The sequence below is a fragment of the Manis javanica genome, chromosome 7 (genome assembly GCF_040802235.1).
Source record: "Manis javanica isolate MJ-LG chromosome 7, MJ_LKY, whole genome shotgun sequence".
In the NCBI taxonomy this organism is placed as follows: domain Eukaryota; kingdom Metazoa; phylum Chordata; class Mammalia; order Pholidota; family Manidae; genus Manis; species Manis javanica.
The window spans coordinates 79,082,785-79,104,683 of NC_133162.1; the positions used below are offsets into that span (position 1 = coordinate 79,082,785).

General features: G+C 39.8%; 1 protein-coding gene across 11 annotated transcripts in view; it reads right to left on the reverse strand.

Annotated features, from left to right (window-relative positions):
* Window positions 1-21,899, reverse strand: part of LOC108399309 (WASH complex subunit 2C-like) — a 65,764-nt gene that overhangs the window by 25,240 nt on the left and 18,625 nt on the right. For 10 of the 11 annotated variants that reach the window (XM_073241212.1, XM_073241208.1, XM_073241211.1 and 7 more), the window contains exons 5-17: window positions 20,234-20,407; window positions 18,002-18,095; window positions 17,192-17,253; window positions 15,092-15,139; window positions 12,722-12,832; window positions 12,085-12,172; window positions 10,697-10,812; window positions 10,166-10,223; window positions 9,093-9,152; window positions 8,550-8,723; window positions 6,701-6,828; window positions 5,567-5,653; window positions 1,453-1,554 (exon numbers count right to left, since the gene is read on the reverse strand). In XM_073241212.1, the coding sequence (XP_073097313.1) occupies window positions 1,453-1,554; window positions 5,567-5,653; window positions 6,701-6,828; window positions 8,550-8,723; window positions 9,093-9,152; window positions 10,166-10,223; window positions 10,697-10,812; window positions 12,085-12,172; window positions 12,722-12,832; window positions 15,092-15,139; window positions 17,192-17,253; window positions 18,002-18,095; window positions 20,234-20,407 (1,302 nt within the window). The remainder of the gene's footprint in view (window positions 1-1,452; window positions 1,555-5,566; window positions 5,654-6,700; window positions 6,829-8,549; window positions 8,724-9,092; window positions 9,153-10,165; window positions 10,224-10,696; window positions 10,813-12,084; window positions 12,173-12,721; window positions 12,833-15,091; window positions 15,140-17,191; window positions 17,254-18,001; window positions 18,096-20,233; window positions 20,408-21,899) is intronic. The other variant, XM_073241204.1, reaches the window with a different exon arrangement.

Sequence of the window (21,899 nt, forward strand, 5' to 3'; positions counted from 1 at the left end):
AAGTCTCTAGTCAGGTACAGAATATATGTAACATCTCTTGCAGGGGGCAGGGGGAGTATCACAAAATTCTTATAAATCCCACTTCTCTCTTATGTATAATCCCATAACAATAGTCTACAGTCTTCTAACTGTATACTCTATCCACAGAAGGTAAACAGATACCTTAGAACTCAAAGGTAGAACACTTGTGGGGGAGGGATGGTAATGTGGGAGACGGGCTCAAAGAAATGGGAGGAAGCCTGGTCCCACCCAGACCTGCTGGGGCGGGCCCTCTAGACTCTGTAGGGAGGACCTGCAGCCTACATGGGCAGCAGAGCCCCACAGGCCCCTGCAGCAGACAGCAACTTGCACCATTCTTTCTATGAATTAGAAACTGGAGCAACAGACAGAAGAAGAGAAATAAAGAGCTTTCTCTAATCCCTTACATGTATTTAAAATAAAGACCCACACCTGGAACAGAAGAAAGGAATGACTGTTTCTCATTAATTTCAAAGAGACAATACAAACTGATGAAGTAGTTTACTAAATAACATCACTAGCCTACTAAAGAGCTGCTTCTAATAGGCTCAATGGCATTTGTCAATAATTGTATAGTCAAGCACCCCAAAAGTACCTTTTAAGGTACTTTCATTAAGGTAATGGAGCCAAAATCATCACAGGGCCTGAGCCCAAGTTAGAGAAACACTCTTTAATAATATCCCATGAAATGTAAAGATTCAAAAAAAGGGAGGCTTTAAGGAGAGTGTGGGAAGGTAGGAAAGGCCATGAGAAAATGAACTGGCATCCAATGGGGATACTAATGATAGGAGCTAACATTTACTCTGCATCTACTAGTGCCAGGCTCTGTGCCCAAAACACTGTACATCAACTGTTTAAGCTGTCACAAAATCCTATATATTACTACACCATATGAGATTCAGAAAAGTGAAGTTGCTTGTCCAAGGTCCCTAAATTCCAAGTGGAAGAGCTGGGATATGCACACAGGGGTCTGACGCAAAGCCCATGAGCTAAGCGACTGCACAACGCTGCACGGAGGGAAGGTCTGTTTTGTCTTCTTCCTGATTTCTTTCCCCCACTTTGCTCTCATTCACGGTGGAAAGAAAAGCAAGGTGAGATATAACCTTCTCCACTCCACTCCCACTTTACCAAGACATTCTTGTATCACCGGGTTTAAGAGAATTATAAAGTATTCTTTTTATCCTCTTAAAGGCAGATTTCAAAAATGCTATCTGGGTCAAGAATTCAATGTCCTGCCCACTGCACAGCCAACAGAACCTAGTTAAAAAACTTATGAAATAAACCCAAAATATTTTTGTTATATAAGCCTCGGACAGCGTGCCTGCTTCTCTATCACCTTGCCCTACTGAGTGAGCCTCTGGCTATAAAGCTACATCAGCAGTGGTTTTCTATTTATCAGAAACTTGATGATCTTCTGTTGCAGTAACAGTTTACCTCTTCATCTTCATCATCGAAAAACGAGGCTGACCTTGGAGGTTTGCTGGGCAGGAGAGATGCATCTTTTGGCTTACTCACATTTTGAGAAGAAAACAAATCCTGTTGGGTCAAGATTAAAGTTCTCAGTTAGCAAGATGTATTGGTTTTTAGAGTACCAGTCAGATATGAAACTAAAGACTATGACATAATGGCCAGGTCTAGGTCCCTGTCAAAGAGGGATGCTGGTAGGTTCAAGCTTAGGTCCTTTACTTTCCCTAATAAAACTCTTCCCTTTTTAAAATAAAATTAAAAAAAGAGAGAAGCTGTCTCTTCTTCCTTCATAATTACAACCCCTAAGTAGAATTCGTGCCTCATATCGAAATTACCAAGTATCATAATTCCTCCAGGTGGTAAAGATACCTCAAGACAAATGCTGGACATAGAAGCCACAGGGCATAAATCTGCAAAGAAGTAAAAAGCTAACCTTTTCAAACAATATTGCTTCTCTCTCACTTGCCAACTTTACATTTCCCTGTATGGCCCGGGAAGATGACTGGTTAGCCAGAGATGGGTAAGATTCCTCAAGGGAGGAACAACCTAAGACAGGCACAGTCACAGGGGGGCCATCAGGTGAGAAATTGGGGATAAACAGAGGTGAGGCTCAGAACCTCACCCCCCCTGTTTTGAGAGAAATCTTCTGCATTCGTGGATGTTTTGTTGCCCTTGTCTAGCTTGGATTAATACTTAGTCTATAGGCACACACCTGATCATCTACATTTATCCTCTTACAGCACTAAACTATGTTTTCTACCTTTATCTTGCATCTACCTACCACTTCAGCATTTTATTAAAAATAAAAATAATAATAATAATAAAGGGAGAAATGTGGGATCAACATATAAATCAAGTACAAAAATCAAACGAATATTCATATTTGACCCGATTGTTTATAGGTCATAATGCGTGATCAAAACCGAAAGTTTCTGTGATGAATGCCCTTGTACTGTTCACCATGTAAGAATTTATTCACTATGTAAGAATTCATTCACCATGTAAGAACTTGTTCGTTATGCTTCAGAAGATTGGAGACTGACAAGAATTAGGCTTGAGATGGATTAATGATTGTACATTGAGCATTGACCGCCCCATACTGAATTTTATTGTTGTTAACAACCATTTGATCAATAAATATGAGAGATGCCCTCTCAAAAAAAAACAGAGAAGCTGGCTGAGACAGACCTTGAGGACCATGCTTCCGGCTGTATGCAACAGAAATACTTCTGTATGAGAAGGGAGAGACCCACATGAACTCCAGGGGGTCTCAGAGTTTTCTACATTCCGGCTTGGATGGCTTAAGGTGGAGGAAATTTTCCAGTCAATCTTCTATCAGACTAAAAAGAATTAGAATGACTTCCTTTTCCTTGTCTACAAAGATATTAAATTCAGTAACACAAAGAGGCTAGATTCCCAAAATGCTGGATGTTACGATTCTGTTTTACTAAGACTCCTCTGCCCTTTTATAAGAGTATGCTATCTCTTTCAAATCAACAAAAATTTTTATTTTAAAATATTTGATATTTCTGATTGAACTATAGCTAGATGTTGCAAAGTAGAGAAAGACCTGGTAGACTCTGAAGAAATTTTCAAAATGCTATAAAGGATCAACCTATAAAGCAAAGAAAGATCTGCAAATTTAGCTCCATGAATCAGAAACAAAAATAGGACTATTCTCTCCTGAAGAAAAACTTCAATACACAAGAGCCAGACAATTAACTAGGATAAGAACATAATTTCTAAGTGCTCTTTGGAAAATATTTCTTACTGTGGAATCAGTCTACTCTCCAAATACACCCTAATGAATTCATTAATTGAAAAGAGCTCCTTTCAGCCCAGTGGTTTTTTGCCTCGGCCTCATGGAGTTTCACGGGCCTGTTCAGGTGTAAGAGGTCACACGGGCAGACTCCAGGCTTCTCATACTTCTCCTGCATTTTACACATTGGCAAGATTTCACTTAGGAAAAGGGTTCTACTGCTTTAATAAGTCAATGAATGAATGAACAATAAACAAACAAAACAAGTTTAACTTCACGGTTTTGGACCTTTAACATTAGTCTTCTTCGGTGTAATAAAAAAAGGCTTTTCCGTTACCTCAAACAAGTTTCCAAAATGATTTCACAGAGCAAGTTTTAGCTCCACACTTGAGATACAGAGGCAGGAGTGAAACAAACAAACAAAAATCAACCCTTGTCTAAAGTTTTCTCTCCTAGACTGCATTGGTTTTACCTCTCCTTGACCAAGTACTCTAACAGCATCCAAAAAAAAACAGTCTATGATAATACTCATGGGATAAAGCCTTTGGTGATGGTATTAAAGCCTGTCCACAAATTCTTTTACACTCTACTATGATGAGGTGGAGTCTGTGCTGCCTGCCCTTGGACCTGGGCAGGCCTTTGTGACAGCCCTGACCACAGAGTGTGGCAGCAATGATAACGCTCACTTCCGAGGCCGGGTTACAGAAAGCGATACAGCTTCCGTGCAGCTAATGTTGGAATCTTACTTTGAAGCCCTGGGCCACCACGTGAGAATACAGCTTTCCCGATGCTGCCATGCTGGGAGACCACAGAGAGACAAACTGGGTGCCCCAAGAGCCCCAGCTGTTTAAGTCTTTCCTATGGAGGCACCAGACATGTGGATGAGACGACTCTCAGCCTGGCCACCTTCAGACTGGGACCGTATGAGAGACCCTAAGTAAAAAAGTACTTAGCTGAGTCCTTCTAGAACCTTAAAAGGTAATAAAACTTACTGGTATTTTAAGCCTCTAAGTTTTGGTGTATTATTTCATGGTATGAAATAACTGAAACACCTCTTAAGTCTGAAATTTGTGCATGTTTGTTTGTTTTAATATAGTTGACAACTACTTGATGACTTACCAAGTGCCAAGCACCAGTCTAGATGTTAGGGATATAAGCAGAAAACAAAACTGCTTGCCCTCACAGAGCTTATTCTAGCCAAGACAATGAACAAGTAAGGTGACAATGAGCGTGTTGACATGAAATGTCACATGGCAGTACATACTGTGGAGAACAATAAAGCAGAAAAGCGGGCTAAGCAGTGTGTGGTGTGTGCTGGCAGGCTTGCTATCATGCAAAGGGTCATCGGGGAAACCTCATAGGGTACTGGAAAAAAGTGAGGAAGCAAGCCATCCAGATTCTGGGAAGTGTATTTCCAGAGGAAGGGAAAGGAGGTGGGGGGGGGTGAGGGGTGAGGGCTTAATGATGAGGAAATGAGAGTGTGGGTTAAGACCAGAGTCTGAGGTCCCAGTTTGCAGTGCTCAAGTGTCACTAGTTTGCTTTAAGTGGACTTTTTAATTCCTATCTTCTGTACACTGGCTGTAATAAAAAAATAAGCCTCAAAAGGCTTTATTTACATCAATGGCAATCACTCTGCTTCCGAAGAGCTGTATGTTCATCCTGGCTGTTAGTGCAATGTAACCAGAAAGCTTAACCCAGAGTTCACGGCTTCTTGAAATTACAGGTAAACTCCTGCCATGTCCACATTATCTTTCTGTGCATGGGACTTATTACTGCCCACTACCTTCTAAGACAGGGCTTCGGACCCCTAAATACCTAGCTGAAAATTACCTCCAAAGGGATGTGGGCCCGTGGGAGTCAGACAAGGCAGTGACACTTTTGAAAACCACTACTGTTCCACTGAAAGGGTACTTCAGGCAGATGGCAGCCCACAAACCGACACTGGTTACAAGAGAAAAGGCTATGCTGAAATATACGTCACTAAGTCTGCTATTTAGTGCTACTAAAAAAGGAAGTAGTGTGCTGATTTCTATTCTGGTACAAGCACCTCACTGCACTGTGGGTCAACAAACAGCCTTAAATTTGAACATCCTGAGCAGAATGTTTTCCTCCTAGGACATAAACTGGATTCAAACCCAACAGTGAGAAGTACTGCATACATAATGATTTCTAAAGGCCAGGTGTTCAAGACATTATTTTCAAAGAAGGAACTAAAGTCTTTAATAAAGTCTTGCATCTTTCTGACAAAATCCTGATTCAGAAATAGTTTCTTATGTCATATCAAAGGACTAATTCCCAGAACTAAGAAAAAGAATTCCTCACCTCAGAGTCCTCCTCATCTGAAAATAAGCCTTTCTGAATCTTTGTTTCTGATGAGAGCGTGAGATTTTTGCTGGAAGATATGGCAATCTTTGAAGAAAAAAAAATGAGAGTTAAACAAGACACCTGGAAACAAGGGTACATTCAATCATTCATTTAGAAAGTGTAGGCAGTCTCTGCTAGGATAAGGCACCGGCCATGCACCAGGGCAAAGGAGATGCTGTGGACATGTATCAAGTGTGTATAAAGAATAATACAAAAGGACAAGTATCATAAGAAAGAATTTAAAGATTGGTATATAGGAAAGAGAGAAGAAACAGTTCATTGATAAAGTAAATTTCTTAGGACAGACAAGGCCTGGACTTGGGAGATGGTACAAACAAGAACATTCTCAGCTGGGGCAGCTGTGTGTGAGAAGAGAAAACTAAGGTGAAGCAGCGGGTGGGTACATCAGGTAGATCAGAAAGTAGGACAGACCGCCCACCTGACACACAAATGGGCACAAATGGGACACACATGACTGAAGTCAACAAGGGTGGACAGCCCTGGGATCCTGCCAGGGTGTGAGTGCTGAGACCTAGGTGGCTGGCAGCGAGAGGTCAGGATATCATGGAAAGGACAGGACCCAAGATGTGCTTTAGAAAGATCAAGCTGTGCAGGGCAGCAAGGGAAGGGAGAGCAGCCACAAGAGCTTAAAGACAAAGGCAGACACATCCCACCGGCCAAATCCAGGGCATTTAGAGCATAAAAAAGATGACGACACTCATGGACTCTAGAATGTCGGCTGAACGGAGAACCCATGATCCTATTCCTACAGTGATATTAAAAGAGTGGTAGAGGAGGAGGAGAATGCCAGCTAATAAACGTGAAGAAATGAAAGAATTAAAAAAGCATTCTTTTGCACCCCCCAACATGGTCAGACCAATGCTATCAACGGAGGGGAAAACCAATCAGCAAGCAAAATACAACTACTGAGCCTGAGTGTAGTTCTGTGGGCGCTCACTGTACTTTTCTTCCAATTTTCTGTGTTTGAACATTATACACACAAAAGGAAACAATACTTTCCTCTGAGTTCCAAATGAATTAACAAGATGCCCGAAATCAATACTCCTGTGTTTAGTCTTTCCACACGCTCACCTTTTTTTTTGCTCTTGCTTGGTGTTCATCTGTCTGATTCACAGTAGCTTCTGGCAAAGCCACTGCTTTTTCTTTGAACAGATATCCTTCCTCATCATCAAAGATATTGGCAATGGATGTGACTTTTTCTTTAGAAAGACACCAGAGCATAAAATTACATGAAGGTCAAAAATGCCTCCACAAAATCCAGACAAAAAACTCTTCCCAACAATAAACAGAAAGTGTGTTATTTTTTTACAAGCTTGAAGAAATATTATGTGAACTAAACTGGAATTTTTCAAAGACCACAACAGCAGCTCAAATGAAACACGGGACAGACTGCTTAATCATCTGGCTCGACGCCATGCTTACAAGTAGCTTGGACTGTCTTAAAAGGCAAAGAGACACCTCTAAGAGAAAAATACCATTTGAGAGTCAACCACTCTAGGATTCTGAGACATGAGGGTTGGCTCCTGCTTTTTTTAAAGTCAAATTATACAGAGGCACATTAAAGCAAATTCTGAAAACACCCCTGTAGCTCTACCTGCCCATCCAAACATGATGGCCATCAGGGACAGTTTGGTATACATGCTTTTAACTTCCCCAAAGCATATACTAACGTTTATTAACTTCAGTTATTCACAAGTAAGGCTATAAATGATAATATAATTTGCATTTTCCACTTAATGTACATGGGGAATCCTTCCATGCCAAAATTTTAGCCTTCATCCTTTGTAAAAGCTTCACAAAATTTCAGAGTGGAGGGCCCACAATTTACTGTCTGATGAAATACTGGGCAGTTCCCAACCTTTAACTACCATAGCACTATTTCACCAAGTGAGGAGTGTGGCACTGAAACGAGGACAAGGACTCAGGAAAGTTCCAGGAGAGCAAGAACTATCAACTTATTCATGATTCCAAATCAGTTCTCAATGATATCCACTAAGTGAAAAGCTCCAGGCCAAGAGATGCACTATTGCCTTTATTTACAATCACCTCATCTTGTCGGCCTACATCTGCCTGTATTATGTCTGTATTTATACTCTTTCTAAAATAACGAGGTATTATTTCCCTCATGTTTCTGCTTCTGTCCTTCCTTCCCACACCTGCCTCTCAGTGCATCCTGGTCCATCTCGTCCAACTTTTCTCAGGTTGCTGGAAATTCTGTGCACATTAGTGGTCTACCCTTTTCTGGAAAAACACCCAATGGACCCAAGCCTTTCTCTTCCAAGTGCCATCCACAGAGCAACAATCTCTGCCCACCAGAGAACTCGTTAGAACATAGAATTCCCAGTACCAACCCACACCCACTGAATCTGAATCTTTGACAAGAGTCCTGGGAGAGTCACCCACACATGAAAGAACAGCTGGTTTAGAGGAGTGACTTTTATGAACACACTGACTTAACCGTGAGAAGAGAGGAGAGTGCCACAGGGACCAAGGGGCTGGAAACCTTGTCATATTAAGAAAAGGTCAAGGTTACCTGGGCTTTCTGTTCTGGCACAGAGAACAGCTAGCATGTGACATTCTGCTCATATATTTTACTGAGGGCTGCTAGAACAAAGTGTGATGAACACTTTCCTGTAATTCCAAAGGTCAGAACTAGAAACTTTGAGCAGACATTACAGGGGAACAGATTTCAGTTCTCTAAAAGAAAGAATCCTAGTGATTGGTTTCCAAAGCAAAAAAAGATTGGCTCATAAAACAGAGACCTCCAGGGCACCATAACTATTTAGGTGGAGATGAGACTGCTCTGAGCCAGGAGGGGTTCTGCACTGCACAAGGTACAGAACCAGAGGAGCGTTCTGTCCTCTTTAGGTTGACATTCTTCTTCTGGCTACATTCCCAAAAAAGAGGCAGGAGCAGGTACCTGTCATGGAAGTCTTGCTAGATGATGCCGCAAAAAAGGTGTCGTCATCATCAGTGTCATCGAAGAGGCCAGTGGGCGCTGCGAGGTACGGGCTTTGCCCTGCGGTGGGCTGCTCATGCTTCTGGGGTTCCTTCAGTGACGGAGCAGAGGTGGCACCAAACACATCAGTGTCCCCTGTGGATGGAGGGACAGGACAGCCACAACTGTGAGCCAGTGTGGGTGGGCCTCCTGACTTTACAGAAAAAAAAACCAGTATCACCCACCAAGAACTTTGTTTTGGTTCATCCACAAAACACATTAAAAGAACCCAATAGCCCCTATCCTTCTATGCTACAGAATCACCTGGTCAGTGGAACACTAAAAGTCCAAGGCCACTGGTTTCTAAGAGAATATGAACTAATGCCAGTAAACAAGCTCTTTCTGTAGGCTGTCGGATGCCCTTGGAAGCTCCTCATGCTCTCAAGCCACGCCTTAGCTAATGAAACTTTAAAAATGACCCAACACACTTAGATGGTTTTAAAAAACAAACCCTAAGTTCAATACCTAAAAATACCGAAACAGCTCCTGCTGGGATTTTCTTTGCAGATATCGAGGATGAAGATGCTAAAGTGAGAAAAAGAAAATCATTTCAACAGAAAATGACTTGTTAAATTCACTTGCCTGAAATATGTACAACACAATACATAGCTAACAGGAGATCTTTTCAAACAAATTTTTCCTCTAGAGCCATTTAAAAATTCCTTAGCTTACTTAGTCTTCTCTACTGATGTCATGACTTTTTTTAGTCCTAATACAATTTAATCTGTGATTCCCATGCAAGATCACTCTGACTCTGATCAACAATAGCAGTGGGGTTTGTAGGGGAGGCCAAGGAAGGTGCAGAGCACAGATGTGGGAAGTGGGGTATGTGCAAGCAGGCTCCTCAATCAACTCTATCTATTCTGATTTGATGAGAATGAGCAGGTAAAAGAGAGCAGCTAGAAATCCGAGACATCAGTGAATAAAAATGAAGACAGTTAACAGGAAAGAGGAAACGAGGCAAGTCACTGGTGCCAGAAAGTGGACAGCAGGCCCTGCAGGACAGTCAAGTCAGCCAGCATCAAAGCAAGTACAAAATCTGACGACTCATGGCCTGGGGAGATAAGGTCACTTAAAAGAACTAATTCTCAATTCACCAGAACTAACACAGAACTAATGGAATAAATATTACCAGCTATTTCTTTTTTAATGTGTGCTCCAAGGATGATTCTGATGCACACTGGACTGGGGAATTACTGATCTCCAACTTACATGGAACTTTAGAAATGTTTAAATTATACGATTACATAAAATATCCTCAACACCACTATAGAGTACTTTTCGTTTGACTTTGAATGAGTTCTAAGAAAGAAGCAAAACTGATGTGAATCTACAGTTGGTGCTTTTTGCTTTTCTGCAAGACATGGATTAGTGAAGATAAACTGCTTTTAACTAGACCAAGGCAAACACAACAGCTTCCTGCCTAACTAAGAAGCAAGGCCTGGGAACAGCCTCAGGGGTTCTATCTCCTGGCGAGAGGTAAGCAGTTCTGGAAATCTGTTCAGGAAGAAGCAGAGTCAGCCCCAATCCAAGCTCACCTGCACTAATGGAGGCTCGAGCTTCCTGATCCTGAGGCGCGTCCGTGAAGAGGTCGCTCTGCTCATAAGAAGGTACACGACACAGATTTCAAAACAGCACAGGACATGGTAGCTGCACTTAATTTCTAAAGAAAAGATCCTTGTAAAGTGTAAAGATATTTATTTACTGTTCTGCCAGAAAACCAGTTCCAAAGTTACGACTATGGCAAAATCAGATCTTAAATAATCTGGTCTGTCCAGGAGTTAAATACAAACATGGAAGAAGAATGACAGATGAGAAAAGAAACAGTTGCCTAATCAAGTAAATTATTTACTACTTATACTCCAACATCCTCTCCCCACCTCACAAAGGGTATCAGGATACACTATTTTTCACTTTGTGATTCTTAGTTTAAAATGTCTCAAAATACAAAAGTAGAAGTAACATCTAACTAAGAAGCCATTTTTTCCTGCCAATGAACCAAAGTGCATTTCTTCTCTGTGGGCCCATGACAAAGCTTTGGAGAGCTTCACTGCTTACCACCAACTCACCTCTTCCTCCCCATCAAAAAGTCCCTTCCCTCCACTGAACAGGCCGCCTCTGGAGCCAAATGGTGAGAAGTCTTCATCAGTCAACTTGGGGGGCACAAAGAAGTTATCGTCTTCATCTAGCAAACAGAAAGAAAGTTTTGCAGGGAGAGATAAAGATGGGTATTGGCAGCCAGAAATTTCACAACAGAAATTCATTCAACAGTCCACCAAATCCCTTAAAAAGCTCTGTGGGTTCCGACCCTCAAGTCTGTAATGTCTGGAGCAGGAGGAATTCCATGGGTATTCCCACCATCTAGATTTACCTCTTTTTTAAAACTAGTAAATATATGGTTTTTTTTTTTTCAAATAATTCAAGACCTACCCCACCAAGAACTTGAAGGAAGAAAGGGCAGACTGAAGAGACATTTATGTACTGACAGTCACAAGCAGGATCATAGTGGATGCTCTGGTTTACTACGAAAGCACCTAACATATTCTTTACTGAGAACAAATGCTAGAGATCCCTAGTTTCTATACTTCTAAAGAATTCTGGAAAGATGACTAATGGTTGCTACATCTATTAATTAAGATTTTACAGTATTTCTAATACATACCCACATCTCCTCCCAGCATCCCAAAGCATGCTTTTAAATGCTCTGGAAACATGAATGGCAAAAGACCCAATCTGTCAGCACTTATAGAGGTACTTTATGAATTACAATGACCATGTCCCTGAGTTCAGTGCCTCCCAAAACAGCAGACTGGAGGGAAGAGGCCTAACCATCGGAGGGAGTTCTTTCCTTCTTCTCTTTTACTGTCTCCCGAGGTTTTGCTTCTCCTGGAGACAAGACTTGAGGAATAGTTCAGTTTTAACCATATTCAGTCTACCCTCGGTGTTTACCCACTGCTTCTTTACACACAGGCCTGTCATCCTCATGGCTCCTAATCTTAGAGCAAGACATCAACTTTGTATCTCAGTAGTGCCTCTTTCCAAGGCAGAAAGCTTCAGCCTTACATCCTAAGGTATGTGCATACCAGGACTGCACTTGCTGAGAAGAATTATTCTGACATCTCTTTACCCTCTTAAATCACTAGTATATACTATATAGTATATTTTTAGTCAAAAGATAAAAGTAAATATTAAGCAAGAGAGTCTTAATCTGGACCCCATGGTTTTCTGTGACATCTATCAGTCCCCTGAAATTGCATACAAAATGTGCATATGTACATTTTTCTTCAGAGTTCCTCAGTGTTCAGTTATCAAAGAGTCTAGAAACCGAAAAAATAGTAAGAACTACAGTTTAAGCCTCTCATGCCTCAGTAAATTAAACAGAGAAGCCTATCCTCCGTGAAGCCCAGCAGAGGGTCTTACACTTCCCCACCACCATCAGCTCATCTCAGTGGCTTACTTATCTGCTCCTCTTCTTTCTGGCTCCAGGCACCCCCGTTGATCCTAGCAGCCAGCTCATCAGCAAACGATGTAGGTCTACTTTTTGTCTATCAGCAGAAATAACCAAAATAATCACTTTTGGTGACGTACAAATTAATACAGTTAACTTCCAGACACCTAACAAAATTATGTAAAAAACAGCAAATAAATTGAACTGATGAGAAAACAGGGTTTAACTAACTGAATGTAAACAGATGTACCCTATACAGATCACCAAGAAGCAGGATTCAGTGGTCCTTCAAAGGAAGATGCTCCTTATTTCCCTACCTTGTTAATACTTCACTTTAATATTTGAAGAGCTAGATAAGAAAGCTTCCTTGAAGCACTTGGGGTGGGGGGAGGAGGGACTTTAGGGTTTTAAAACTCTGGAACTGAATGTATTTTGAATGATATGACTTGTAAAATTTTAACATTTGGAAGAAAAAGTAGTACTTGTAAAGCAGCCTGGGATCCTCAACCATTATTTTCAAAAGTGTAAATGAAATGACAAGTATGCAAAGTGAGAGAGTTATAAACATAAATCACAATAAAGAAATGAGGCCTAGGTACCATTTCTAAAACCTTGGCATGAGATAGCAAATACCAGTCTTTCTTACAGGTCTAGTATTTTCTTCAATGTCCTCAGTATCTTCCTCCTCCTTCTCAGAGTCAGCAAAAATGTCACAACTATCGTCCTCCTCCTCTTCATCACTCATCTGTGCAGTGTGCTAAGAGTATAAAACCAGTTAGAACAATCAGATAAGGTCACCAAGCTGAAAAGAGATACTGCCATTCCGCTTTGAAGGCAAAATGGTAGGCAGCTTGCTAAATGATGATGATAAAGCACAAGTTATGAAGCAGTCAATGTGCTGGAACAAGTTAACACTCAAGGCTTAATTTCAGTGCAAGAAGAGCAAAACATTAAAATACTAACAATGTCCATCACTAGAGAAATGAATAAACTAAATAGGGTTTTATCTTAATAAGAATGCTAAGTTAAAAGTAATAAGCTGTAACAACCGGAGGGACCATCCAAAGCACTGAGGAAGATAAATGCTGATGGGAAACCCGGTGTGCCACCAGGCCCACTCCACCATTTCTATGGACACAGCTGTATTTGTAGAAGCAAAGAAAAACACTTGGAAATAGATACTCTCAGATCACACCACCAGGCACCTCTGGAGAGTGTAAGAAGATGAGGATTGGAAGGCTCAAACTAAGTTTAATGGTTAAGTTCTAGCTTTTATAAAAACAACCACTGATATGGATAATTTGTGTAAAACAATTCTTTTAATGTTTAAATCAATAAACCACCAGGCACTATGCTAAAGCACTTTATTAACTAATTCAGTCCTTAGAACTTTGAGGATAGCTGTGGCACACAAAAACAGTGTCTTTTTCAATACAAAAGGTTAAGCTGATACTTTTTTTAATTACTATATTGTACTGTTTGAAAAACTGTTGGAATCTATGGATCTCAGTAATAAATTCCATAGAAATAAATATCCTTTAAAGAAGAATTAAGATTATAGAGACTAGCAACATCTGTAAATACAACTGGAAAAAATATAAGTACCAACCAAAAAGTACTAAATCCTTCATTTGACAGTTGAAAATGTTTGTGAAAAATTATTTCCTAATTAGGAAGCTGAAATGCAAAATTAGGGTGACCTCAATACAGTAGTTCCCCCCTTACCCAATTTCACATTTGCAGTTTCAGTTACCCATGGTCAACCATGTTCTGGGAACAGATGATTCTCCTATGAATCAACAGATCAACAGTAGCCTCACGCTAGATCACAATGTCTAAGCCATTCATCTCACTTCATCTCATCATGTACACATTTTATCATCTCACATCATCACAAGAAGGTACAGTAAAGTAAGATATTTTGAGAGAGACTACATCCACGTAACTTTCATTAGAGTATATGGTTATGTTGTTCAATTTTATTAGTTGTTACTCTCTTACTGTGCCTAATTTATAAACTTTACTGTAAGTACGGACGTATAGGAAAAGAACATTAGGGTTCAGTACTATCCATGGTTTAAGGTACACTGAGTACTACTTGCAGTTTCCCCCATTCAGACTGGGAGTCCTGGAACATGTCACCCGTGGATAAGGGAGGATTACTGTATACCACTGTCCATATACTATGGTAGCAAAAATCATAATCCCAGTGATGATAAGATTGTAGGAAAATCATTACACATGATCTATAATCTGGAATGTCCACCAGATAATAATATCAAGAGACTTTAATGTAACTCTACACCACCTTATTCTTAAGGCAACAGTTCACATAAGCAAAGGGTTTTTATGTGTGAAAAGACTAGATGTAGCATTCTCTCAAAAATAAAATCCCCAAAATAAACTGTTTTCCATTTACATTTAGGGACTATGACAGCATCATTTTATCAGTATTCTTAGAATACAGAAGTTTGCAAAGGAAATTACAAAGATAATAACAAGGAAACCCTTATGACATGTAGGAAATATGGTAGTAGAAAATAAACTATGCATATTATGAAAAGAATGTTTCATAGATACCTTAGAAAGGTATACAAAAATTAAGACAATTATGCTAAGGCAGTAGGATTAGAAGATTTTCATCTTTTGAGTGTTCCTAACATTACTGCTCTATTGTCTCAATTTTTAAACAGGGGAGGAAGATTCATGTGAAAAATTCAGTTTGGGTACCTGGGTCTTCTTTCAGAGGCTTTGTTTCCCTATTTTGCTTTTTAAATTTTTTGCTTCTCAAGAAAAAAGAAAATAAAACATAAAGCAAAACTGGAGAAATATGTAGTGGGAGGTACTTAGCCTTAGCCTAAAAACATGAAATGCTTGAAGGAAAATTAGTTGTAAACAGGGATAAATGCTTACTTTCCCATAAGCCATTCAAAAGTGAATTCTAGCATATATTTAGAATGTATGTTACATTTCAAGTAAATTTCAAAGTCAAATCACTTCAATACATGAAGCTTACCCGGTTTCGATCATTGTCACTACGGTTGGCAAAATCTTCATCTGACTCCTTTAGGAGAAAAAAACTTTGTTGTTAATGTTAGGCAGGAAAATAGATGAGTGGGATGGAAAGAGAACAAGGTCAGTAAAGCCCCCTAGAAAGGACTCAATTAAACGGTTAAAACTAGAAAGACAGAAAAGATTCAGACTTAATCAGTTAAAGCTCAAAAGGTCAGAAGCAACTTGGCCTGGAATGTTTGAATATTCCCCAGATAAAGAGAAATATCTGAGCACAGCCCATGTCTTCATTGTGCCATTGTAAGATTTACTCTAGCCTGCTAAAAGGCCCACCTATAAACAGCATAATAAAGGCAGGGAGATACCACCTTAAAGCCAAAATTACATTTTGAAAAAATCCAGGAAGTTAAAAGAAAAATTCCTAACATACTCTTTAGCAAACAACAAACAAATAACTCTGTCCACCTTGGAGGAAGGTGCAGACAGTCTTGATTGATGTGCTCCCAAACCAGGAAGCTGCTATCCTGGGAGGGAAGTAAAGCAGTAAATTTCTTGTTAAGCTAGTTTTGCAGAATTACCTAGAAGACTGATGAGAAACTTAATGTGTCATCAAAGATACTTAAGACCACTTAATAAGTCCACACCCCAGACCTCTGTCACATTCCTGAAATCCTTAAAAGGGGGAATCCCCAACCTTTCAGTGCGCTCCTCTCTCTGAGGTCACCCGCACTTAGAGTGCATAACTAACTTTTCCCAACCTTTCAGGGAGCTCCTCTCTCTCTGAGGTCGCCTTTACTTTCTAAGTAACTTTAAAATCAAACTTTTACTCTGCTTCACTACTGTGTCTGTGCCCTTCAATTCTTTGTTGCAGCAGGCACAAGAACCGAGGAAAATACACAACGCCTCTCCTGCAACATTAATAAAGGCTTTGCTCAAGAGCACAGAAGTTACATCAGGTATAAGTTTCCAGGGCACATCAATACTCAATCTCTTTGTACTGATTACTGTCACCTGAAGTATCAAAGTGCAGATATGGTAGATTAGTTACCAATATGCCTGAGGGTTGTCCTGTCTAACATGTAATTTTTGTGGTCAATTTAAGTATCTCTAACAATTTGTTCATATCTATCTAAAGTATTATTTCTAGCCTTTGGATTTGCACATTTCATTATGTAAATTATCAGAAGTTGGTTTATTTCACATTTTGGACTCCACTCTCTATATTCCTTCTAAGTAAGATAACTAACTTCATCTGGCCCAAAAAGGAAACATCAGTTGTTTGCTACCAGCAATTAGGTAAACAGCCGCATTGACGGCTAAATGCAAAGGATTCAACTAGTGACCATTAGCTATAGTGAGATTACTCAGGAAAAGCCTATTTCCTACTGTTAAGGTATTTTGTTTGGAGCATGGGTGGAAGGAAGGTTATGGAGAGGAACTGTGGAAAGAAAGAGGGAAGGGAAGAGAGAAGCATGCATACAATACTGTCTCCTTTTAGAAATCCACACTCAAGAACTATCCTTTGAACGCTCTGCCCTCTGCAATGACCACGTCTAAAGAAAGGGACATCTCCAGATATAATAGTCAAGGTCCTCAGACCCTGAGACCCTAGAGCAAGGAGTCAGTGCAAGGAGACCCTAGAGCAAGGACTCCATGGATATACTAGAGTCAGAAGCAAAGCTAAAATGTAAGTGGATGCATTCTTCTGGTCTAGAGGTTTTACAGTAAAAAAGTTTTAAATGTGAATGTTTTTCCATAGAATTATTCAAATATAGAACTTACTCAAAGACTATATATACCTCAGGCAGAGATTTCACCAAAATATCTAAACTGCCACCCTCAGGACATACCAGTACGAAGAGGACTTGGGTGCAAAGGTGGGAAAAAGGGTAATGGTAAAATGGAGTAAAGTAGTTTTCTTTGTTTGTGTACATACAAGACAAAGAGGAAATCCCAAGGAAAAACTTCAGGATATGGACACTACCACTGTTAAAGGATTTATGAAAACAGATTGCTAATTCACAGCTATGTTATATACTTAGCCTACTAAATACCCCCTAAGTTTCCTTCCCACCATGACCTGGAGACACCAAACAGCACTTACCTCTTCTTCATTCTCTTCGTCACTGTCCACAATACTGCCACGATCGCTGCCTACTGAACCTTCTGTTTAGAATCAAGAGAAGGGATATTGCCAATATTCATAAGAAAATGTCCTGATTCCTTCTCAAAATCCCAAACCACCATACAGCAGCATCACAGAGATTCAGATAAAACCACCTATTACCCATTAACTAGACTTAAAAGTATCTTCACTGTAGTGAGCAGTGGAACATTTATATAGCCTCAGAGTATCTCCCCACAAGACAATTAATTACCAAAAAAACCTATAATTAATTATCAAGAAAAAAACCTGGTCTGTACTCTTCAAAAATACCAGGATTGTAACAGACTAAAAGAAGACTAAGAGAGATTTACAACTAAACACAGTGAGTGATCATGAACTGGATCCTAAGCCAGAGGAAAAAAGAGACTACAAAAGGACATTATTGGGACAACTGGCAAAATCTCAATATAACTAAGGATTATCTAATAGTATTATGACCAGTAAAAATTCCGACTTTGATAATACACTGTGGCTATGTAAGAGAATGTCCTTATTCTCAGAAAATACACAGACATTTTGGGATAATAAGGCATGATGTCTTGCAAATCAGTTTTAAAAAAATGCTATTTATATATAGAGAGAATGACAAAAAAAATGTAATAGGTTATCAACTGGTAGATTGGGGTGAAGGATATATGGAGGTTCTTTGTACTGTTCTTACATTAATGTAAAGTTTGAAATTATTTTAAAATACATGTTAAGATATAAATTTTAAAAGTAACAGAAATGTTTGGTGCAAAAGAGTACCTTCACTAGACAACTCTCCAAGACCCACGTCTTCCTGCTCCATGAATAGCTTTGACCCAATTAAATAAGGTAAAGGACGATCAATATATAGATCCTGTAAGTAATGAAAAGAAATAGCCATTATAGATCAAAAAATAGTTTTCCATTTTGTTCCATCGGACTATTTCAAAAAGTTACTTTAATAAAAGTGGAGAGTAAGAAACACAGGAATAAAAATCCAAAAAAAAAACCCAACCCACTGACATAAAAAAGGTCAAATCCTCAGTAAAGATGGCAAAGTAAAGTTGAATCACGCAGAATCTCGAGCGCTTAATTACAGTAACAAAAACAGCAAAGGCACGCAAGAAGTTCATCCATCAGCAGTAACCAGAAAAGAAGGGGCACAACTTCACATACCCTGTCCGGAAGGAGGAGGACCAAGGAAAGAAACTAAGCTCTGACTTGCTCAGATGAGTCCTAACCCTACCTGCCTCCCCAAAAAACAGCACTGGTGAGCAAAAATCCACAAATCTATTTTGAAAATGATCAGTTAAGAGTCCTAAATTTGGAGACAAGCACAATGAGGAAATAACTCAAACGCTTTTATTTGACTGTGAGAAGGTGGGTAGGTATGTCCAAGGTTTTGTGGGGTTGGGGTGGGGAGTGGATAGACAGGTCACCAACAAGGCAGCAAGGGACTCGAGGAGGACTCTTTCACGCTACATCAGAGAAAAAAGAAGGCCGAACAGAGCACATACAGCAAGGGCTGGATGAAAAGGCACAGAACGGCAACTACGCAGATACCTGCACTCCACACAGTGAGCTAAAGGAAAACATCCGAAAGACTGATGAGAACCTACCTGGGAGAAAAAATAACCCCAAGAAGAGAACAGTATCTCCCAGAGGTTCACACTGTGTAATTCAGTAAAGCAAATTCGGTAAATTAAGACTAAGTGATTAAACCAAATAAAGCGGAGGAGTCTGTGTACACAATGACACATGTAGGAGATCTGTCCACTTCAGTTCTCTACTTCTGAGCCCCACCCTCCACACGCATTAAAAATTATGGTCAAGAAAGTGCTCCACCATAGGACAACATCCCATCTCCACCTGCCACAGAAAAAGCTAACTTCTCCTTTACCAGGCATGACCTTTGGCCATATCTCCTTCCTAATGTAAAGACCCTTGGGGGACAGGGGAGAACAATTCTGATGCTTCACACAACAGAAATTCTGGGAAGGTTAATGTAAAGGTTAAAGACACAATGGCAACCAATTTAATGCATAGAAACCAAAGCGCTAATTGGGCTAACTGTTTCACTGACTCAGAGGGTGTTCCCACATCTTCCTGTCAAAGAGAAGGTGATGTCTGACTTGGAAGTAATATGTCTGGCAGGCAATGTTTCCTAGGGTCCCTGCTGATTTCTACATCTCTGCAGTGGCAAAGCAAGCCAGCAAATGTACAGTGCTAAAGGACCGGCCCCAACTTGGTATGACACTGGAAGCTCCAATCAGAAGAGAAGTGTGCTAAGATACAAGTGACTTCTAGTAGAGTTTTTTGGCATGTTTTGTGGTTTTGTGGCATATTTCACTTCGTAAAGCACTGGATGCCAGGACTCTCAAAATCAATACAGCAACCTTTTGTGTTTACTTCTGAGTGGCTCTATGTTGCCCCAATTGTCTCCTTTGCCAACAGGAGAGCAATAACTACCTGCTAGGCTAACAGTCTGTTCATGAATGCTCACAGAAGCTTTATACATAATAGCCAAAACCGAACAACCCAAACATCTTTCCACACCTCTACGGTCTCCCTAAGAGCAAGGTACTGAGTTTCAGGTTCCCAAAATCTCTAGCTGTCATGAGCCTCTTTCTTCATCCTTTAAATACCAGTTCAAGTCTCATCTTTACCCTGATTTCCCCAGCTGGAAGTCAGTTCTCTCTCAGAGCACTCACAATGGTGACTCATATAAGTATTTTTTCTCTCCTGCCATCTGCTAATGCTGCAATAAACATCAAGAGAATAGGAACGATGTCCTGCACCTTTGTACTCCATACTTGGCATCCTGCCTGGTACCTAGTAAGTGCTCGATGTAAATACTCGAGTAAAGCAAGTGTCTTTCAACATGACATTGCTACATGACATGCTCACTTCCTCAAAGCAAGGTCCATGTCTTCCTAATTCTGTGTCCAAATAAAGTACCCAAAAAACACAAAAGGCATTAACAATATAAATAAGGGAATTGAATGTCTTTACCTTTGGTTCAAGGATCAGTTCCACCCGTTCATTAGCATCATCTTCTTCAGAGTCTGAGTTTCCTGCTTTTATATCCAGTTGCTCAAATGCACTGTCCAATACTTGTAAACCATAGTTCACAGCCTCCTGAACTTTAGGAATCAAATCCACTTCTTTCTGTTCCCGGGTCTTCTCCTACAAAAAACTACTACTCAGTATGGATCTCCAATATATTGATACCACCCTAATAAAATACTCCAACTGTCTTCTAATGCCTAAACTACTGCTCCCCCCAAAAAACTCAAAAATGTTAACAAAAGTCAGGTTCTGCTCAATGACTCAACAGAGACTTTGGAGTAAGTTTTAAATCCCAAGCTTGTCACTTCAGGTCATGGATCCAACTACCTAAGGTACCAGAGCTCCAGATTCATTATCTTCAAAGACAAAAGCACAACCATTGTGTTAGGGTTCAGCAAGATAACTTACATAAAGGCACCTACACATCATAAGCCCTTAAACAGCATTTTACTTCCTGCTGTAGGAATGAAGGACCTAGACCTTTAGCTTCACCATGACTGTATCCCACTAACCTTGGTTAATGGTACTATGGACAATTTTTAAAAGAAAAAGCTTCAGCCAGAGATGTCATTTTCAATTACAGTTAAAAACAAAAATACAATATCAGAATTATACTTATTTTATAAATCTGTTTCAAAGTTTCATCTCTCATCTATCCTTTACCTCACCCTAGAACAATGCCCCCCCACATAAAAGTCTGGACATCACCAACCTGCTGAAAATATTCCACAGGTGTCCATTTCCTACAATAGCAGTTCTCAATGACAGTCCCCTCAGACACTCAACTGTGTCACCAGTTGTGGGAAATATTGAAAAAAAAATTGTGTCATTTCTCCTCTTCACAAATATTCTAGAAGTTGATAACATAATTATAGGAAGAACCAAACTATGCAGTATTGTTCTGAAGGCCAAAAGGGAAATCCCTCTGAGTTATTTTATACTTTACCTCTAGTATGGAAGTCTGTCCAATTTAACTTTTTTGTTTTGGCTGCATCTTTTTTCCACTCTGGTATGCTTGGTTATAGTTAAATACCTATCATTGTACTACATGTGTGAAACATGTTTGTGAAATAAATATATAATGGTTTTTAAAAATAATTCCCTAAATACTTATCACTTTAAAATTGTACCCTGATCTGGTATAACCAGATACCATTGCATTTAAATGGTGAGCAAATCCTTGAGTACCATTAAAAATAAAATAATGTTTTAAAAAAGACTAGTAGGCAAAACTATAGCTGGTTTTTAACATCCTTTCCTAGTCTAGTCTAAATAGCTTCATATGTTATAAGTAATAGTACTGATAAAGTACTGATAAAGTGATTTGTATTTTCTGAATAAATTAGAGGTGATTAAATGCTACTCCCACAATAAAACTTACTCACATTCCACTGTGCTTTCCTAAGTGGAAAAAAAAGGGTACAACTTCTGCCAGAGTGCTAGAAAGTCGAGAACCTCTGACATAGGCTTTGGCCCTGGCACGTGAGAGCCACCAGGAAGAATGGTTGCGCATCTGCAGGATGAGAGGCCACCAGGGAACAAAAGGTAAAATCTGCTGCCCTTCAACTCCTTGGTCTGTTTATGAATCTCCTACTCCACTCCCTTTCCT